Consider the following 21,166-nt stretch of genomic DNA (forward strand, 5'->3'; position numbering starts at 1 on the left):
CTTCCTGGTTTCCACTTCTTGGAACCCCTTCCTCAGACAACACCTCCACACACTGCCCTCCTGGCTGCTGCCTGCTCATGCCCTTCTCCAAGCAAACCTACATCTTTCACAGTTACAGCAGCCCCGCCCTCCCCACAACTCCCGGGAGGGTCTGCGTACAGCTGTGAGGAGATGACCTGGTATGCAGACTTAACTCCTCATTCTTACCTCTTCTCCATCCTGCATATTTCCTGGTGTCTGTCCAGGTCTGTCTGTCTCCCCACCTGCACAGTGGGAATGATTCTAGCAGGTTCTTCTAGGGATGTCCTCATGCATATGCAGAATAAGACCTGAAAAGTGGGGGAGTGTTGTCATGTGTGGGTGATGTCTCCTACCCCTTTTTTCTTTTTCTTTCTTCCTCCTCTATGTTCCTCTTCTGATCCCACCCCATCATCCTTATTCAATGTCATTGAGCACGGGTCTCTATGTGTCTGTCTTTGTGTGTATATGTTTGTGTTTGTGTCTAATCCAGCACTCACACTGTGTGACCATCAGAAAACTGCCCCCACAAAAGAGTGATGGGCAAGAGTATCCTGAGGTCAAGGGTTTCTAATTTCCAAAGCAAACCCAATGAGTGTGGCTGAAGCCCTGGCTAGGTTGTCACAGCTCACAACTCAAGGCCATGCAGGTATCAGGGCTTGTACTAGGATTAAAGACAGTGTGTCTCCACAGTCCACACTCAGTACCACAGTGCTGGGGTCAGGGAGACTGTCCACTTCTCTGGTCACACAGTCTGGCAGGCTTAACTTCTATAGCTGGATATGCAGTGACCCAGGGACAGATGGGCAGATGGTGGCTGACATCACTAGAGTGATGTGACTATCTCGTTGGCTGCTTCCTTTATGTTCCTGTCTTTAAGTGCTTCTCCTCACAACTGAGGCTGGCTGTCAGGTTTTATCCAGGCCCAATCCCAGTAGAAACAGAGGTGAGGTCACCAGGAACAAGAGGATTGTTAGTCAGCTGGAGTAACTCAGCTTGCTTGTAACCCCCTGAGAAGCACTTTTTCCCAGTGACTTCATTATAAAGTGTTATCTGTTTTGCAGTTTGTTTAGATGCCTTGTATTATTTATATCACATTGTATTTATCCTTGTCTATCTGACTGACTTCCTTTAGTATGACTGTCTCTAGGTTTCCCAGACATACACCCCAATGTTCACAGCAGAACTATGTACAACAGCCAGGACACAGAAGCAACCTAAATGTCCACTGACAGATGAGTGGATAAGGAAGATGTCATATATGCACACAATGAAATACTACTCAGCCATAAAAAAGAATGAAGTAATGTCATTTCCAGTAACACAGTTGGAAATGTCATTTATCATACTAAGTGAAGTAAGTCAGAGAAAGACAAATACATCACTTGCATATGGAATCTAAAAAAAATGATACATATGAAATTATTTGTAAAACAGAAACAGACTCACAGACATAGAAAACAAGCTATGGTTACCAGGATGAAAGTGTTGGTGAGGAGGGTTAAAGTAGGAGTGTGGGATTAGCAGGTACACATGACTATACACAAAATAGATAAACAACAAGGGCCACTTTATAATGCAGGGAACTATATCCAGTAAGTATTAATAACCTATAATGACAAGAATATGAAGAATATAATGTATAACTGAATCCCTATGTTATACAGCAGGAACTAACACAACACTGTAAACCTGATACACTTCAATAAGCCATGGGGATGGAGAGGGCACAGGGATCCCAGAAGACACACAGCTGCCCAGCCCTGATGGTGGTGGGGGCTGAAGGATGATGATGGGAGACCTCCAGGCAGAAGGACTCCTGAAGGAAATGAATGGGGAATCCTATGGTGGGATTGACGGATCAGCTTGTAAGGACCACGCTGCCAGGTGACACAGAGAATGGACCAGAACAGGTGAGGTGGGTAGCTTTGTGCCTACCTGGGAGGCTGGCGCAGGAACAGACAGGAGAGAGCAAGTGTGAATGAGGCTGGGCCCAGGCTCTGTGTTTGGGGAGATGGGGAAAGGGTCAGAGGGGGCTGATGGAGAAGAGGTGACAGGATCTGGTGATAAGCAGCCCAGAAGCAGAGGGAGACGATCCCTGGGTTCCTGGCTGAGGAGCCTGGGCGGATGGTGCTGCCGTTCCCCGCACACAACACAGAGAGAGAGCAGGTTGAGGGAAGGGTGATGGCTTTCCATTTGGACATGATGCTAAAAGTGTCTGTAGAACAAGATTACACTGTATAGCACAGGGAAATATACACAAAATGTTATGATAAATCACAGAGAAAAAAATGTGAAAAAAAAAAGTGTCTGTAGGCCTCTGATTCTTAGTCCACCTGCCTTGCATCACTGGGAACTTAGAAAAATGCAATTTTTCGGGCCCTACCCCAGACCTCCTAGATCAGGAACCCTGTGGTTGGGTGGGGCCAGCAATCTGGGTCTTAATAAACCCTCCATCCCTCCCAGGAAGGGTGTGCTGGTCAGTGTTAACAACTCATTCCTGGGGAGGGGAGGAGTCCTGGTTTTAGTATCTGCCCATTCAGTGGTGGGAACCATCCCACCACGGCTAAGTTCTAGCCACTCATCTGACTTCACACAGAGTTGAGAAGAGACAAAACAATTGTCACCCTTTGGCAGCATGGTAGCTCCAGGTGGTTGTGATGTGAACCTGGGGCCCCAGAACCACTGCTGGAGGCCAACTGCATGAACTTGTCTACTAGGCAGGCAGATGTGTGGGCATAAAGCTCGAGAGGGAGGACCTGGGGTGCAGAAAGTGTTTGGGAGACATCAGTGGAGATATGAGCTCTGACCAGGTCAACACAGGGATGCAAACATCAGTAATAAGCCTTGCTTCCTGCCCCGAAGGAGTGTGCAGTCACTCAGAACCAACCATTGAGGAGAGAATGGCAGAGGTGCAGAGGGGGTGAGCCCCTCAACCTGGGAAGTTTTCTGGAGGAGGTGGCAGGAGCTGGGTTTTCAAACACAGGAAGGACATTAGGTAGGTAGAGAAGATGGAGGCCAGTGTCCCAGGCAGAAGGGAAGGCAGAGGGGAGAAAAGAACTAACAACGTCCAGGGGCTGCATGTGGCGGAGCACACTGAGGGGAGGGGTTAGCAATGTCATGACAGTAGGGGAGGCCAGGGAAGTCAGGTTCAGGTGGGAACTGGGCTCAGAGTGAAGGAATTAAACTTTATTTTCAAACCTGTGAGGAATTGGTAAAGAATTGGAAGGAGTGGTGCCTATGATCAAAACTGAAAGGTCATGCTACCTCCTTAATCATCATGCTCTATTTGCTATGAAATTTCTTCTGCTTCTCAAACACATCAAGCTATTTGTCACTTCCAGCCTCTTTGTGTGCACTTTCTGCCTAGGACCCTCATGCTTGCTCACCTCTGGGTTGACTTTGACAAGGTACTGCCCAAGTGTCACCTCCTCTGAAGGGCCCTCTGGGGCCATGATGTGAGTTAGAACAGTCCCCCTCAGTTCTCTCCATCATAGGGCCTCCTCCAGTTCCTTGTGAGAGATGGCACAACCACCAACTACAAGGATCTTAGTGGTTTCTGTGGCTGAGTTTAAAAGGTGTGCATTTCAACTACAATGTCAAAAGGAAAACTCAACTTGATTTCCCACAAATGAAAAACAATTTTTTAATGTATTTAATGGCATTGAACTTTGCTCTCAAGGCCCTATTCTAATGTTCTCTCAGCTCAGGATACTTGGTCCAATTTAGTAGGCATTTTTCAGAATCGTTTAAACATTCTCTGTCCAGTTTAGAGTTTGACTTCAGTTTTAACAAAAACCCTCAGTTACTCAGGGTGTCTTCATATTCCTCTTCCCTTGTCTTCCTTTCCAATGGGCCCCTGGGCAGAGGGAAAGCTTGCACACCACAACTCTTGGAAGGGGGACTGCAGAGGGGAGAGGCCTGATGCAATGTTTCCAGATGCCAGCCTGTAACCTCTGACAGCCTCAGCTGCAGTGAGGAGGGGCAGGGCTTCCAAAATTAAACACAGAATGACCAATTGATCCAGCAATTCCACTTGTAGAACTAAATTTCCAAAAGAATCATAACCAGGGTCCATGTTCACAAAAGCATTATTCTCAACAGCCTATAGGGGGCAAACAGCACGTGCCCATCTGCAAATGAATGGGGGATCAAGTGTGGTGAATTCATAGAGGAATATTATCCCACCTTGAAAAGGAATTCAGTTCTAAACTTAGGGTTAGCTGGGGTTAATGTGGGTGCGAAGGTATAACCTGGGTATTTGAAATTTGCTCCTCTTGGGGAGTGATGGAAATGTTAGCTACCTTGATTGTGGTGGTGGTGTCATTGCTGTATACAACTATCAAAATTCATCAAATTATACATCTGAAATAAGTGTCATTTACTGTTCAGGAGTCTACCACAATAAAGGTGTTATAAAAAAAAAGAAAAAAATTGACATAATGGTAATGTAAAAAGGAAAAATAGGAATTAAGTTCTGATACCTCCTACAGCATGGATGAATCTTGAAGACATTATGCTAAGCAAAGTATGCCAGGCTTTGGAAAGGAAAAATATTGCATGATTCTGTTGCTGGTGGATGTAACTGGTGTTCCAGGTGCTTGTCCTGTCCCAGAAAGAATTCAGAGACAAGACACAGGGGTTAAAAAAGTCAAGTGAGAATTTATTAAAGAATGGATAGTACACTCCCAGGGGAGAGCGGGCTGCCTCAGGTGAGGGGCTGCCCTGAGTTTCTTTGGCAAGTTGTTTATATAGGGTGTAAAAATAAATGGGTTGTATATTAGGGAGGGAAGGATCTGGGGTATATTCCCTGATTTTTATCCCAACTCCACCTTCCCAAAGGGATGAGGGTTTTTTGTCCTTATTTAGCCTGGGTGAGAAGTGTCATGGTGTTGGCTCATCATGGGTACTTCTAATCTGGAAGGCTAATTTTATTGAAATGAGGGCATAATGAGCAAAAGGTTACATTCAGATACTGGAAATTCCTGCCTTTCCCCACCTTTGTTGCTTATCACCCCCGAAGTTGTGACCACTTATCAGCCCAGAGGTTCCTGCTTTTCTTTGTCTGCCCAGGGACCCCTGGTGCTCATATAATCTATGGTTTCCTGCATTTGGCCTGTGGTCCTCCTTTCTGCCCAAATTTGCCATTTGTTCTGTGTCTTTCTCTGCTCTTATCTAGCTATGTGCTTGCTCTAACATCACTGCAGGACTTCTCACCAGCCTGAGCATTGGCAGGGAAGGAGCGGGTGGCGAGAGCCCCCAGGACTCCCAGCCAGGGCTGTGAGCCCTGTGCTAGAGAAGGTGGCACAGTCCTTGCCATGTGCCCAGGGTGGGGGTTGGGAGGGACTTCTGGTGCTTTTTACACCCAAGTATTCTCCAGAGTAGTGTTTTTCCCCACAGCCCTGTTCAGGGCATGAGTTTGGGGCCACACACGGTTTGGGATGGGAAGTGAGGGGCTGACAGCTGGTAGTGGTGCTCAAGATGGGCCGGTCGCCCCACCATCTACATTCTACAGTGGGGCCAGGGCAGGCTCTGGGTGCATCTTAATAAACTGTAACAGGCAGCAGCTCCTAACCTGTGTCCATCGTTGCCCTGACCCACGGGCGAGCCACACCCAGTCAGGCCCTGTGTAGCTGGGAATCCCCCACCCCACTGATATGGGCCTGGTGCCCAGAGCGGGGTTCCTGGATGCAGGAAGGCCTGGGTGAGCTGCCCTTGTCCGGCCAGATGGGGGATCTTGTGCCTGCAGATTTTAGCTGGAAACCCTCAATGAGATGAGCTCCAAGCAGTGGCAGAGAGAAGCCTTGTGCCTCCCTGACCCACCCCCACTTCTATGGCCTCCTCACCCAGCCTCAAGGCCTTGCCCTCCCCCAGGGTTGTCCTCACTGAAATGAGTTCAGCTCCATCTTTCCTGTTACCTTTTTGTTCCTGGAAACTTTGCCTATTAAGTGTGAATCTCATGGATTTTGCAAATAAAGTAGGCTGTCAGGAACGAAGCTGTTGTCACAGGGCCCAGAATTAGAGAAATGGTTAAACTGCACCAAACCACCTCAAAGAAAGGGGTGGGACTTCCTGAGGACAAGACTGATGGGGAGTGGGAGGGCTGTGGGTCTAGGGGTTCAGGTTGGGGGATGGGGTCTGGGAGAAAACGGCATGCTCCCTTCATGTCTCTGTGTCACACTCTGCTAATTCTCACAATATTTCATACTTTGCATTACTGTTTCACTTGTTATGATAATTCGTGATCAGTGATCCTTGATGTTACCATTACAAAAAGACTGCAAGTTGCTGAAGGCTCATACATGATAGTTAGCATTTTTTAGAAATAGAGTTTTTTTTTATTAAGGCAAGTACACTTTTTTTTTTTCTGATGTAACACTATGGCACACTTTATAGACTATGGTGTGAATATAACTGTTACATGACTGGAAAACCAAAAAACTTGTGAGTCACTTTACTTTATTTAGTGGTCCAAAACCAAGCCCACAGTGACTCTGAGGTGTGCCTGTAACAGGCTTGTTATTTAGCCCTCTAAATCCTGTAGACTGACTTTGCCATTTTCAGATTGACGTAGCTGTTGGTGGTCACTTAATCTGCATATACATTTTACATTCAGACTTGCTGATTTCCAACAAAACCAGCTGTTGGATGGTGATTAGGGCAGCACTAACTGAACCAATCTTGGGAGAAATCAGCCTTCAAAGTCATCAAAAGTCCTTTTTGTCTTTTCTCAATTTTGTGATGCAGTGTTTAGATTTCTAGAACTGCTTTAGGCCTGTTATAAATGTAACAGCAATGTGACACAGTATTTGAAATGCACATATTTGAATTGTACAACGTGATACAATTTAACAGATATAAATGTGTAACCATCACAATATAGTGAACCTACCCATCACCTCAAAGGATCACTGCGCTTTATTGCCCGACATCCAGTGACTTGAAAATAATTATTTTTGTTTCATTTTACCCAATTTTGTCAGGCAGGAGGGTAAGTCTGGCCCATGCTACCCGATCCAAAAAGGATACAATTGTCCTGGTATCAATTTTTCTATTTGTTGGTTATACACAAAAATATGATTTTTATATGGTCAGTTTGCTAAATTCACTTATTTCTAGTAACTCCACAGATTTTTTTTTAACTTTTTGATGAATACAATGGTATCACCGGGAAATGAGTTTTACTTCCACCTTAACAGTTTTTATACCTTTTTTTTGATCTTTTTGGCATTAACTGACCTGACCAAGATGGAGCTTTCAGTCCAATGTTGAATACAAATGGTGATAACAAGCCTTCTTGTCTCATTATTAGTATCAGGAAGAAACAGTTCAGTATTTATCTGCTTAGTATGGTTTTTATTTGCTAGTTTTGTTTTTAATGAAATTTCCTTTCATTCCTAGTTTAGTTTTTTTTTTTTTTCAATCATGAAGGTGTGTAAAGTGTTTCCAAATGTTTTCTGTGTCTATTGAGATTCTAACGTGGCTTCACTTGTCTTTTTCTACTAATGTGTTAGGCTACATCAATTAACTTAAATGTTCACACATTTACTTTGAAATGACTTCAGACTTTAAGTCACAGGCAGTGTACAAAAAACTCAGATTTCCCCAACTGTGCACTGCATTTCCTCCAGGTCCCTCACACACTTGCTTGCACTCCTACCTCTACACTCACTCACACACATTCCTCTTTCTCTAAAGTATTTGAAAACAACCTGCAGACATGAGACTCTATTTCCCCTAAATACTGGTGTATTTCCCCCAAACAAAAACACTCACCTACTAAACCAAGTCAGGAAATAGACGCTATCATTCAACCCACACACTCTGAATTATGCCAAATGTTCTATTTTTCCTTTTTGTTTTCTTGTCAAGTATCTTCAGCCTCCTTCAATCTGGAAGTCTTTTCTTTTATGTCCTTGCCACTTTAAACTCAGGCTTTCCATTCTGTGAAAGAACCTTTCAAGTGGCTTCATCTAATGTTTCCTCATGAGCACACTGGCCACGCGTCCTCAGCAGGAACACAGCACGAGTGACGCTGGGTCTTCTCAGTGCATCTCGTCAGGGGGTACAACACGCTGACGTGCTCTGCTGCTGAAGTGAACTTTGATCATCTGATTATGCTGGTGTCTGCCAGGTTTATGATAAAATCACAATCTTCACCTTTGTAGTTGTTTAGTATTTTGTGGGGAAATATTTGGAGATTATGCCAACATCCTGTCCATCAAACCTCTACCCACAAACTCTAGCCTGCATTGTCAACAACGTACTGAATCAACCACCAGTATGACGGTTACATTGTGTTTTTCTATTGCCATTGTTCCTCCTACATTTATTAGCTGGCATTGTATAAAGCTTTCCTTTGTTTATGGACTCAAATATTTGTATCAGTACAAATTAATGGATTCCTATTTTGTCTCTTGCATTATGATGCTGTTCGTTTGTTTTGTTCAAATTGTCTCAAACTTGGCCAGTGGAAGCTGTAAAAGATGGTTCTTTTGTTCTTTTAACATGTCTCCATAATTCTTTGACATTTTATTGTCTAATAGCTAAGATGATTCAGGATCATCTTGTATTTCTCCCCATCTCTGACTTTCAATAAGCCATCACTTCAGAGACCTGGTCTTTTATTGGTGGGAGGATAGTATTTAAAATTAACCCCCTGGCACCTGGTGTGCTCAACGCTACTGGGGTGTCACTGTGTTTAGGCCCTCTCAGCACCCAGATCCAAAACACACCCACAAGCACTACTCGATTTGTGTGCTTAAAATCTGAATTACATTCCAACACTTTAGGTGGTTTTTTAGCTTTCCCCTTCTGTGTTTACAGATACCGTCTCCAACAGTGAGAAACCTGGCTCTCACCACCCTCAGTACATTTACTTATCTGCCCAGTGTTACCAGCATCTCAGCCCTGCTGATCATGTCTTCCATCTGCCCTCAGCACTTCTGATGCAAGGGGGCACATCACCTCCACACCTTACTCATCCCCCATGTCAGGGCTGTTCTGACTCCCACTCTAGCACAGGCAAGCAGGAGAGAATTGTACAAATTGCAAGGGAGAAGGCAGAATCTGAGAGGAAGGGGAATAGAAGGCCAAATCAAGTGATTTTAAATATTAAATCCATCCCTTGATTCCTCTAATAAATATCATTTAGTCAAGACAGGTTATCCATTGATATGTGTGAATTTTTTTTTTAATTATTTGTAAGATAGTGGAATGTAACTTTACTTTCCTGAAATCTCTTACAGGTTTTGGTATCAATGTTGTACTAGCCTCATCAAATGAACAGGAAAACCCCCATCATCCGTTCTCTGGAAAAGCTTATAAAAGCTTGGTACTATTTCTTTAAATATTTGGAATAACTGGAGTGAAGTCATCTGTTCCTATGAGTTTTCTTTCTGGGAGATATTTTAAAAAAGAGTCAGGAATTGTTTGCAGTTTTGGTAAGGTATGGTCTACCTCTGGTATGACCCTGCACTGTCACTGAGAGCATGCTGCGCTCACCAAGGGCCCATCCTGCTGGCAGTTCCTGAATTCTATTCATTTTTCCCTCAGTAATGGAAGGAAAAATAATTGTGCTTTTCAGCTTAGGTATTCAGATTCCTGCCCTGTGTCAGTCTTCTGAAAATCCTGAGAAACTGGCCATGGGTTTGAAGTCTCCCATGTTTCAAAAATTTTCACTCCAGCCTTGACTGCCAGAGTTCTGCTGGGCTCTGGTTTCTGGTCTCCCTGCACCCTGCATCTCCCCTGCCCTGCCACCGAGTCATAACCCTCTGCCCAAGCCAAGCTCAATATTCAGGCTCCTCCCTGTAGCCAGAACTGGCAAGCGCTCCCAGGTAAAACAGCTACATTTTCCCATTTACTTTCTTTCACACCCTTCCTGGATTTTACCACACCAGCCCTCTTTGCTTTGCAACAACAGGTTGTATTTAAATACATTTTCTGTGAACTGCCTTTCTAGTTGTCCTTAGCGAGAGCACTGGTCTGCTGAAAGCTACTGTATGTAGCCTATCGAGTAGTAGGATATATTTGTGCCTTTTGAAGCTCCATACTTGACAATGTGTATGTTTGTACATGAATTTTTGCTTTTAAAAAATCACTGTATCACATGTGAGAAGTGTTAAGTATGTGGGGAAATAAAGTTGGGTGCAGTAAGTCACTCACAGCAGGATGACAGCTGGCCAAACTGGTAAGACACTGGCAGGGCAGAAACCACCTACGTTCTATACTCACCCACTTCCGCTACAGCTAGTAAGTTGCATTCAAGGCAACCTACCTTGTGCCTTCAATCCACCACTTCCAGACAAGACACTCAAAATTAGTCTGCCCCAGAATTACTTTAAAAATCCTGCTGGCAGGCTCCTGTCCTATGTATGTCACCAAGACCAGGATCGCTCTCTCTGCCTGGACATCAGAATGTCTTCTTGTTCGTGAGTCCCCTGCAAAAACCTTTCCTTATTTCACATATGCCTGAGCAATAAATCTCTGAATTGTTTACAACTGCTGCCTCCAGGTCTCATCTAATACCTTAAATTGAAAGGAACAGCACACCGGGCAATGGGCCAGATTGTATTTTAACAAGGCAAAGTACTAAAATCAAAACCACATTGCCTAAATTGCTGGACACTGCAATTGAACACCTCTGATGTATGATAAACTTAAGTTTAACTTAAAGCTTCCATTCTCTTAAAAGTATTTTTCTAGTAACTACTATCTGATATCCACTGAGATGCCACTTCAAGTATTTCACACAAGCCCAATAAAATACCACCTCATAGTAAATGTTTTCCTGTAATTTCCTATAGCTTGTACATTTTCTCCAGCTTATGAGTAAAGACTTCCCTACAAATGCTAATAGAGGTTTCTACCCTATTTGATTTCTCTGATGTTTAGTAAGTTGTGGCTTTGGGCAAAGGTGCCCTGTATTCATTCAACAATAGGTTTTCTCCACTCTGAGCTTTCTCGCATACTGTATGGTCCAAATTCCAGTAGAAAATTTTCCAATGTCCAGAATATCTTCATGTGATTTTCTCCCCTCTAGATGTTGTCTGCTCTGTATTTTGAGAACTGACTTTAGATCAAAGGTGTTCTCAAAATCATTATATTAATAGATTTTCCTCTCCACTATGTGTTCTTTGTTCTATAAACTCTGGACTTCAACAGAGTGATTTCCCTCATTTATTATACTTATAGAGTTTCTCAAATGTGTTCTCTGATGTACAGTGAGTTTTGACTTCACATAGAATGACTTTCCACAAACATTACATTCATAGGGTTTCTCCCCTGTGTGTATTCTATGATGTGCAATGAGTTTGGACTTCACACAGAATGATTTTCCACATTCATTACATTCGTAGGGTTTCTGTCTTATGTGAGTTCTCTCATGAACAATTAGGGCTGACTTCTGACGAAAGTTTTTCCCACATTCATTACATCCAAAAGGCTTCTCTCCTGTGTGTCTCCTCTGATGTTCTGTGAAACCTGAGAAGTAGCAGAAAAATTTTCCACATTCAACACATTCATAGGGCTTCTCACCTGTGTGAGTTCTCAAATGTTTAGAGAGAGTTGACTTCTCAGAGAAGGATTTTCCACATGCATTACATTCATAAGGCTTTTCCCCTGTGTGAGTTCTCTGATGTTTAATGAGATCTGATTTTCGGAGAAAGGCTTTCCCACATTCACAGCACTCATAGGGCTTCTCCCCTGTGTGTGTTTTCTGATGTACAGTAAGGACTGACTTAAATGAGAAGGATTTCCCACACTCACGGCATTCATATGGTTTCTCTCCTGTGTGTGTCCTGTGATGCTGGGTGAGAGTTGACTTTTCACTGAAGGATTTCCCACATTCCTGACATTCGTAAGGTTTCTCCCCTGTATGAATTCTCTGATGTTTAATGAGGTCTGAATTCTTGTAGAAAGTCTTCCCACATTCTTGACATTCACAGGATTTGTCCCCCGTGTGGGTTCTCTGATGTCTTGTGTGGGCTGACTTCTGGTTGAAGGTTTTTCCACATTCATGACATTCATAAGGTTTTTCTCCTGTGTGTATGCTCTGTTGTAAACCAAAGATTAGCTTTTCACTGAAAAAGTTTCCATATTCACTATATTCAATTATATTGTCAATTGAGTGGGTTCTCTGAATTTGAATGAGGTTTGACTTCTGGTTCAAAGGGTGAACACTGTGTTCAAAAAGAAAGGGTTCCTCGAAGAAATGTTCTCCACATTTATTAAATTCATAGTGATTATCTTCTGGATGTGTTCTTTGATGAGCAATGAGAGACGACATATCACAGAAGTTTTCACCACATTCAGTGTATTCACAGGTGTTCTGTCCTGTGTAAGGTTTCTCATGTATAACGAAGAGTGAATTTTCATGGAAAGCTTTCCTACATTCATTGTATTCAAAAGGTTGCTCCAAAACTTGAATTTTCTGATGCTGAACAGAGTCTTCATTAAGAAAGAGGCCATTCCCATTTTTATTATATTCATAAGGTTTCTCTTCAGAATGAATTCTTTCATGTTTGTCACCATGGAGCCATTTTTTACCTTTGTTAAACTCATCAAACTTGTTTCTTGAATAGTTTTCACTGCTATTAATTAATTCTGAAATATAAAGAGAGTGACACAAAAGATTAGCTGACAAGGATATTTAGAGGAAACAGCATTAGATCTGGGGGAGTTCATCAGTTTAGGTCATGATCTCTCATGCCTAGAATATGACAACAGTGTCTACAAATCCAGTCACATCTTGTCTCCTAGTCTACCTAGCAGAAATAAATCAATGCTCTAAAAGCTCTAATTCACAAAAGAACAGTACAAAAACCCAAGCTTTAATTCTTTCTACTTCTGGTTCATGAGGAATAAAAATATGCAAACAAGAGCAAAATCAAAGAGTGGACAAACCATTCTTGCCACAGGATCGGACTGCACAGCTCTACCCTAGTTGTGGTATTTTCCCTTTATTTCATCAGCACTGGTCAGCAGTGGACCTCTCCTGACCATCAAACCCCGTTTCAATGCTTTCTGGCTTTTGCCCAAACAAATCTCACCTGATTTAGTATCAGTATTCAATCCTGCTTTTATATACATGTTTCAACATCTCTACATATCATGAAAACAAAACCTTAAGGGATAAAATTCTAAACCTGGTTCCAGAAATTTCATTTACCTTTAAGATTTTTGGTTATGCAGGACTGTTTTTACTCCTCTGCTATCCACAATAATCTACTTCCTTGAGTTCAACAGCCTAAGAACTGATAATACATATTTTTTTAAACATATCACTGAAACAAATATATCATTATATCTGGATTCAGATCAGAATCAAGCCATCATTTTACAAATCTAGAATAAATATATTTTTCCAGGTAAGCCCAGCTGTTTGTCACCCATAAATTGCTCTTTCTCATCCACTGTCACCCACTCTTAGCTGTTCCTCTGGTCCTGCCTCCTCTATGTGTTCCAGGCCAGCCACCTTCAGATGTACTGACATATGGAACTCTCTGGTTCTGGTGTGTTGGGCAAGCAGGATGTGTTGAGTTACAGTTGTTTTACTGGTTGTAGGTTGAAGGGGAGAGACAAAATGAATATCTCACACTGCCATGATGCTGACATCACTCAAAGGGGTAATTTTTAAGAATAGCTTTGTGTTATTTTGTGGCTACTACATCACAATATATGGTAAAAATCAATTTGGAATAAGTCCTAGAGATGGTCATCCCAATCAGGGAAAGAAGTGTTTGTGGTGAAACCTTAGTGTCCGTATCCAGACTCTTACACTACTGGAGATAGAGCAAGCCCCCATGATGGATAATTTTTGCTTATGGGGACTTTAGAAGGCTTAGAAATGATTTTTACCTGAGGGAAGGCAGTATACAAAGAAGACAGCATAACCAGGGCAGTCTTGAGAGGGAGATACACTTTAGGAGATGCCTTTTGGAAGAGTAATGCTGTTTGCTAATGAGCAAATGAGTTAAAATGAGCTAATGAGTTACAATCTGATGTCTGACCCATCAGAGGCTGATAATGGGTCTCTAGGCTGTTGCACCTTCAGTGTTTCAACTTGGGATCTATGACTGACAACATGAAAAAGACTTTTAAAAAGAAAACCCTGCAAGTAAAGCCTTGCTGGCCAGCAAAATAATCATCTAATGCCTGGAGTCACAGAGGTCTTCCCTAACTGCCTTCTCTGCTCTGGCCTTAAGCTTTGCCAATCTGAAAGCAGGTGTGGTCATCCTGCTCAATGGCAGAACTCTGACAATGTTGAAAAACATCCCTGTGGCGCTATAAGCTAGGGAAATACCATGGATCCTGGCAAAACTGTCTGCATCCCTTGTTACCATGTGAAAGGCTTGTTCTAATAGCCTGTACAACCAAAATTACAGAGGCTGCCTGAACTCTTAGTTTGTGATTCCTGTGGAAGACACAAGGTAGTGGGGAGGGCCACCCATTTCTGGGAGAGTATCAAATATGGATTTAACCCCTTCTAGAGGATATCTCACCACTATTGACTTTTCAACATTGAGGAAGAATTAGTCTGATTCTATTTTCCTCACTTCTTTCTCGGCACGCATACCTCAGCAAGGCAGTCTTATTAAATGCTTCTGTCTTCAGAATTGGATGGTCTCTGGACTACTAACTGGGTATGATGAGGCCAAAAAAGGTGTGTGTTGGGAGGGGGCAGTATATAGACATATGTTTTGAAATTTTTGAAAATTCAAGATCTTATCCTGACCCTGATGACATCCTTGGTATAAAGCTGGAAACAATGCTTTTTTTTCCCTCCCTGAAGAAATTTATTTACATACCAAAAGGTTAGAGAGAGAACTCAGGATCCTCCAAGGAAACAAAGGTTTTTATCTCTCCTTTGAAAAGAGGAGGGGGATGAGCTACCTCTCTCTCTTCTATAGAAACATGGCCAGATTCATTTTGTGAGTGTTCTTCACCTACAACATTAACTTTGCATGCATGTGTAGGACACTTGGCTTCTGTCTCATTGCACCAAGAGTAGCATATTAAGGTATGTCAGAACCACAGTTATTACTTGGCTTTAAGTAAATAATAATTCATCTGTACTGTTCCAGAAACTACATGTATTGTATTTATGATAATATTAACAAAGATAAATATTAAAAACTTAACAGTCTGAAACTTTAAATCTCCACAAAGAGGTAAATTCAGACCCAAATGGTTTCATTGGTAAAATCTTCCAAACATTAAAATAAATACCAGAATCTTACATAAAATCATTGATAGAATCAAAAAATATGAAACAATGCTCAACTCAACTTATAAAAATGAAAATAATACCGTCTTCAACCCCAAACCTGGAAAGATTACAACAAGGAAAATTATAGGATAACATCTCTATGGACATACACAGAACAATCAAAGTCAGTAATCATAAAGCCAATACATTATGGGCAAAGACGATGTATTTCAGAAATATCAGACTGGCTTAACATTTGAAAATTAATTAAGACTATTCACCATAATCACAAAATAAATAAGGAAAGCCATATGATTACCTCAATACATGCAAAAAAAGCATCTGGGAAAATTCAATATTCATTCATAATTTTAAAAAAAGTCTTAGCAAACAAGGAATGGAAGAAAACTTCCTCAAAAAATAAAGGGCATTTACAGAAATCCTTCAGTTAACATCAAAATTAATGGCAACATACTGAGTGGTTTCTCCCTCAGGTCAGACACAAGACCAAGATGTTCACTCTCACTACTTCTATACAACACTTTCCTGGTGTTCCTAGCCAGTACAGAAGGCAAGGACAAGGAAAATGGTATAAAGATTGGGAAGGAAGAAGTAGACTTGTCTTATTGATAGATGGCAAAACTGTTTATGTAGAAAATTTTTAGAAATCTACAAAACAACTACCAGAATAAGTGAATTAGCAAGGTTGCAGGATACAAGGTAAACATGCAAATATCAACTGCTTTTCTATATATTAGCATTAAACAATTAGAGAATAAATAGAGAAGATAGTATAAAGTAAAAAAAAAACAGTATAAAATATTTAGGAACATATTTAATGAAAAATTGGCAAGACTGCTAAACTGAAAACCACAGAAACAGGGAGAAATTAAAGACTTAAGCAAAGATCCCACGGTCACGGATTGGAAAACAGCATTGTTGAGATGTCATTTCTCCCCAAAATAAGCAATGCAATCTCAAAAACAAAAAGTCCTAACAGGTGTGTGTGTATGTGTATGTGTGTGTGTATGTGTGTATGTGGAGACTGATGAGCTGATTCTAAAATTTAATGAAAATGAAAAAGACCTATAGCAGCACAGAACTGTCCAGAATGTCTAGAAACATAGGTATCATTTAAATATATTCTGCAGATTAAAGATATTCCTGGCAACATTCTGTATTCATGCTGTAGAACAGCCAAGCAGTCTTGAAGAAAACAGCAAACCTAGAAGGCTAACACTGCCAGACAGCAAGACTTATTAATAAGTTATAATATTATAACAGTGTAAGTGTAATGTTGTCATAAAGATGGCTAGATCAGCCAAAGGAACAGAACAGAAAGCCCAGAAACATAATCACACATATATGATTGCCTGATAAGTGAGAAAGATAAAACTGCAACTCAGTGGAAGGACAGTCTTTTTAATATGCTTCTGTTCATCAAAAGATATCATTAAGAAAGTGATGACAGATTAAAAAAGGTATTTTTCAATACATACTATTGACAAAAGACTCATACTCAGAATATATTTTTAAACAACTATAAATCAATAAGAAAAAGACCAACAATCCAACAATATAATAAAAGTAAATGACCCGAATAATCACTTCACTAAAGGAGATATCTGAATTGGCAACAAACATATGAAAAGATGTTCAACATCATTAGTCATCAGACCAATGGAAATTAAGACTTCATGAGGTAACACACCACAATGGCCAGAATGGCTAAAAATTAATTAAACTGACAATACCAAGTGCTAACAGGATGTAATGCAACTGGAACTCTCACACGTGGATGGTGGCAGTATAATTTAGTACAAACATTTTGGAAAACTGCTTAAACTAAATATTACTAGAGCTAAATATGTAACTACTCTATACTCAGCAAGTTTATTTCTGGTTATATATCTAACAAAAATGACATCCTCCAAAAGACAGACACAAGAATATTTATGGAAGAGGAAATCAAAGTGGCAGCAGAGGAGAATGCTGAGTTCACCTCCCATGAACACATCAAAAATACATCTATATTTGGAGCAATTCTCACTGAAAACAATCTGGAGACCAGCAGAAAGACACTTATACAACTAAGGCTGTAAGAAAAGACCCACAGGGAGCTGGGAAGGAAGGGAACAGAAGCAATCAGGTTGGGACCTGCACCCCTAGGAGGGATATTACACAGGTTCAACGATCCTCCCCAGGGAGTGGGCAGTTCAAACCACATACTGGGCACCCCCACCCTGGACCCAACACCTGCAAGACAAGGCCCCTTGGCTTGTATGAATATCAGTGGGATTGGAGAGGGCACTGTGAGAAACATGGGACACCGCTCATGAAGAGCATGTCACACATGCTGGCCTGCTCAAAAAAGAAGGCGGAGGAGGCAGGCAGAGACTGCCAGAACTCTGGCTGGTTTCCCAGGACTGCCCGCAAGACCACACCAAGTACCCTCTCCTGCCCCTTTTGCTCCATAGCACAGCTCCTCACTAGGGCAAAGGCTGCTGCTGAGGAGAGTGCACACATGGGGGAAAGAGCTGGACTGGACCTAACACTACACTGAATGGGATAGGGGGCGTTACTGGTGCTGTCAGGGATGACAGACCAGGAGTGTCCTGGAACACTGACATGTGCCAGGACAACTACAGTGGGCACACAGTCCAGCCCCTCCTACTCCTGTACTGCTTCCTTCTGAGGAATGGAACCAGCTCCCACTCAACCCTCAGGGCTTCTGCGCTAGCACCTTAAGGCTATGGTAACTACAAGTCAAAAACCTACAATGGTTTTTCTTGTAATAAAAAAATCTTCCAGCAAATAAAGGTCCAAGACTGGATGGCTTCACAGGGAAATTCTACCAAACACATAAAGAAGAACTATTATCTATCCTTCTCACACTATTCTGAAAACTGAAGAGAACAGAACACTCCCAGATTCATTCCACAAGGTGGTAAGTACCCTGATACCAAAACCAGACAAAGACACTATGAAAGAAGAAAATTATAGGCCAATACTTCTGATGAATTTAGATGCAAAAATCTTCAACAAAATATTAGCAAACTGAATACAAAAATATACAAAAAGGATCATACACCATGATCAAGTGGGTAAATTTATTTGAGAGATGCAAGGATGGATCATTATTTGCAGATCAATCAATGTGACATACCACATTAACAAATGGAAGGATAAAAATCACATGATCATCTCAGTAGATGCAGATGAGAGCATCTGATCAAATTCAATATTCACTCATGATAGAAACTCTCATTAGAGTGGGTATAGACAGAGCATATCTCAACATAATAAAGGCCATTTATGACAAACCCACAGCCAACATCATACTCAATGGTGAAGAGCTGAAAGCCTTCCCATTAAATCCAGGAACAAGACAGGGATGCCCACTATCGCCACTTGTTAACATAGTATTGGAAGCCCTAATCACAGCAATCATAGACACACGCACACAGAGTAAGAGATGTCCAAATTGGAGGGTTAGAGGTATAACTGTCATTGTTTGCAGATAATACTCCTAGGTATATATCCAAAGAAAACAAAAGCACTAATTGGAAAAGATACATGCACCCCAATGTTCACAGCAGCATTATTTACAATGGCTAAGGCATGGAAACAACACAAATGCCGACCAACAAATGACTGGATAAAGAACATTTAGGGGGTGTGTGCGTGTGCGTGAGTGTGTGCGCACACGAGTGCACAATGGAACATTACTCAGCCATAAAAAATAATAAATTCTGTCTTTTGTATCAATGTGGATGGACCTAGAGAATATTATGCTCTAGTGAAGTGAGTCAGAGAAAGACAAATATTATATGATATCAATTATATGTGGAATCTAAAAAATTATACAAATGAATGTATATGCAAAACAGAAACAGACTCACAGATACAGAAAACAAAGTTATGGTAACTAAAGGGGAGACTGAAGCAGAGAAGGACAAATTAGGGCTCTGGTTTAACAAACACAAACTACAATGTATAAAATAGATGAAAAACAAGGATATATTGTATAACACAGGGAATTATAGGCATTATCTTGTAATAATTTTAAATAGAGCACCTGAAACAAATATAATACTGTAAATCAACTATACTTCAAGTAAAACAATTTGTAACACCCTTTTTCAAATGCCCCAAATTTCAAAATAAATATACTTAAAACAAGCGTGTTTCAAATATGTACCCCAAATGTGTTTCAATAATGAAATGGACAGATAAATTCTGGAATAGTCACAATGGAACACTACACAGCAATACAAAGCAAAAAAACTCCAAATATATACAATACACATGTATCTCACAAACATAGTGCTGGTCCAAAGAAGCTAGATACTATATACATATGTGTGTATCTGTAGTATATATATACACATATATATAGTGTGTATGTATGTACATATACAGTGCAAATACACATACAGTACATACTGTATGATTGCAGTTATCTGAAGTTAAAAACAGGAAACCTTGATCTGTGATAATAGAAGGGAGAGATGTTATTTACTGGCAAGAGGACACCAGGGAGCCTCCTGGGGTGCTAAAAAAATGTTCCATATGTTAATCTTGATAATGGAAATATGGGTCTGTACATATACAAAATTGTATTTACTTGAACACTTAAACCCTGTGTATTTAACTCTATATATACCTTAAAAAAAAAAAAAAGAAGGAAACCATTTGGGTATGAGAGTGACAATAGGAGATACTGGGTGACTCAGTGACTTTGGATATTTGAGTCATGTCAACAAGCTACTTCCAAAGGTCCAGAGCCACTAAAAAGTGACTCCTAAAGACCATTTCAATGGCTTTAATCTCTGAACTAACCCTTTGTGATCCAATTTCCTCCTAACCTCCATCTGGCTCCTACTCACACTAACTCACCTGGGACACTCTGGCTTGAGGATTCTTCCTCTAATATCCATGGCTCCTCTCCTTGCTCCAGCTTGAGGATCACTTCTGGCTTAGGGATGCAATACCCTGTAAATGAGAATTGTATCATGAGACAAACTGGATGAGTTTTGGGGCCTCTGAAGGAGGAGGACAGTATACCTCAAAGAGAGTACAATTAAAAATGCTCATTTAATCCTGTTATGGGACAGAGGACAACACATTCTTTCTGGTACCCACAAGGGATAAATTGTCCTTCACCTCTGAATCCCCAACCTAAATTATTATTATATTCTACAAAACTTCCACAGGTAAATAAAAAAGGACATGTGTACTGGGGGTCTACATGGGAAACAAATGCTACCTACCCACTGAGAGGAGGTGGCTGTAGGTCTCCAGCATCACGTCCCTGTATAGGGCCCTCTGAGCAGGGTCCAGCTGCTGCCACTCCTCCCAGGTGAAGCCCACAGTCACGTCTCTGAATGACAATGATCCCTAGGAAAACATATTTCTACTCAATCTGAAATGGTCTGAATCAGGTGTTGTGGGAAAAAGTGTTTAAATACTAATTTTTTTTTTACCATTTTTACTATTGAAAATTGACCAGAAATGTTACAAAAGACCTCTACTATATAACTTGTTTTGTGTTACACTTTGTGAGTTAAAAAAGCAATCACAGTAGAAATACCACTGGTGAATTAATTTATTACTTAAGGGAAAAGTATCTGCATGCCCTCATGTGCCCAGATCTGTCCTAGTTTTTGAGAATTCCAAATTGAATAACATACTCTTCCTGGTCTGAAAGAACTTACTCTTATAATGAAACATATAAAGACATACCCAACATAGGACTTAAAGGACCCACAGCACAAATCTGTGCAATGCAGATAGAGATCATACCGGGGTTCTGTGCAAGTTCACGTGAGAGTGTTAGCACCTTGGATTTGACTGAGCAGATAAAACTTTCAGTGATTAAATATAAATAGCAGTTTCTTTATAAATATCTGGCAAAATATCAATGAAAGTTAAGAAGAC

General features: G+C 41.1%; 1 protein-coding gene and 1 long non-coding RNA gene across 7 annotated transcripts in view; one reads left to right on the forward strand and one right to left on the reverse strand.

Moving 5' to 3' along the window:
- The first annotated feature begins 37 nt into the window (after positions 1-37).
- On the forward strand, positions 38-9,185 carry LOC140699270 (uncharacterized). Its single transcript, XR_012077316.1, has 3 exons — positions 38-179; positions 1,686-1,931; positions 8,845-9,185. It is a non-coding gene; the product is annotated as an uncharacterized lncRNA (long non-coding RNA).
- Positions 9,186-10,574: 1,389 nt separating this feature from the next.
- The window catches only part of LOC102543616 (uncharacterized), a 68,710-nt gene continuing 58,118 nt past the window's right edge, over positions 10,575-21,166 (reverse strand). For all 6 annotated transcript variants that reach the window (XM_072971077.1, XM_072971075.1, XM_072971076.1 and 3 more), the window contains 3 exons: positions 20,500-20,626; positions 20,126-20,221; positions 10,575-12,621 (listed from right to left, as the gene is read on the reverse strand). In XM_072971077.1, coding sequence (XP_072827178.1) covers positions 11,159-12,621; positions 20,126-20,221; positions 20,500-20,533 — 1,593 coding nt within the window. In that variant the 5' untranslated portion in view covers positions 20,534-20,626 and the 3' untranslated portion in view covers positions 10,575-11,158. The remainder of the gene's footprint in view (positions 12,622-20,125; positions 20,222-20,499; positions 20,627-21,166) is intronic.

This window comes from Vicugna pacos, chromosome 11 (genome assembly GCF_048564905.1).
Source record: "Vicugna pacos chromosome 11, VicPac4, whole genome shotgun sequence".
Lineage (NCBI taxonomy): Eukaryota > Metazoa > Chordata > Mammalia > Artiodactyla > Camelidae > Vicugna > Vicugna pacos.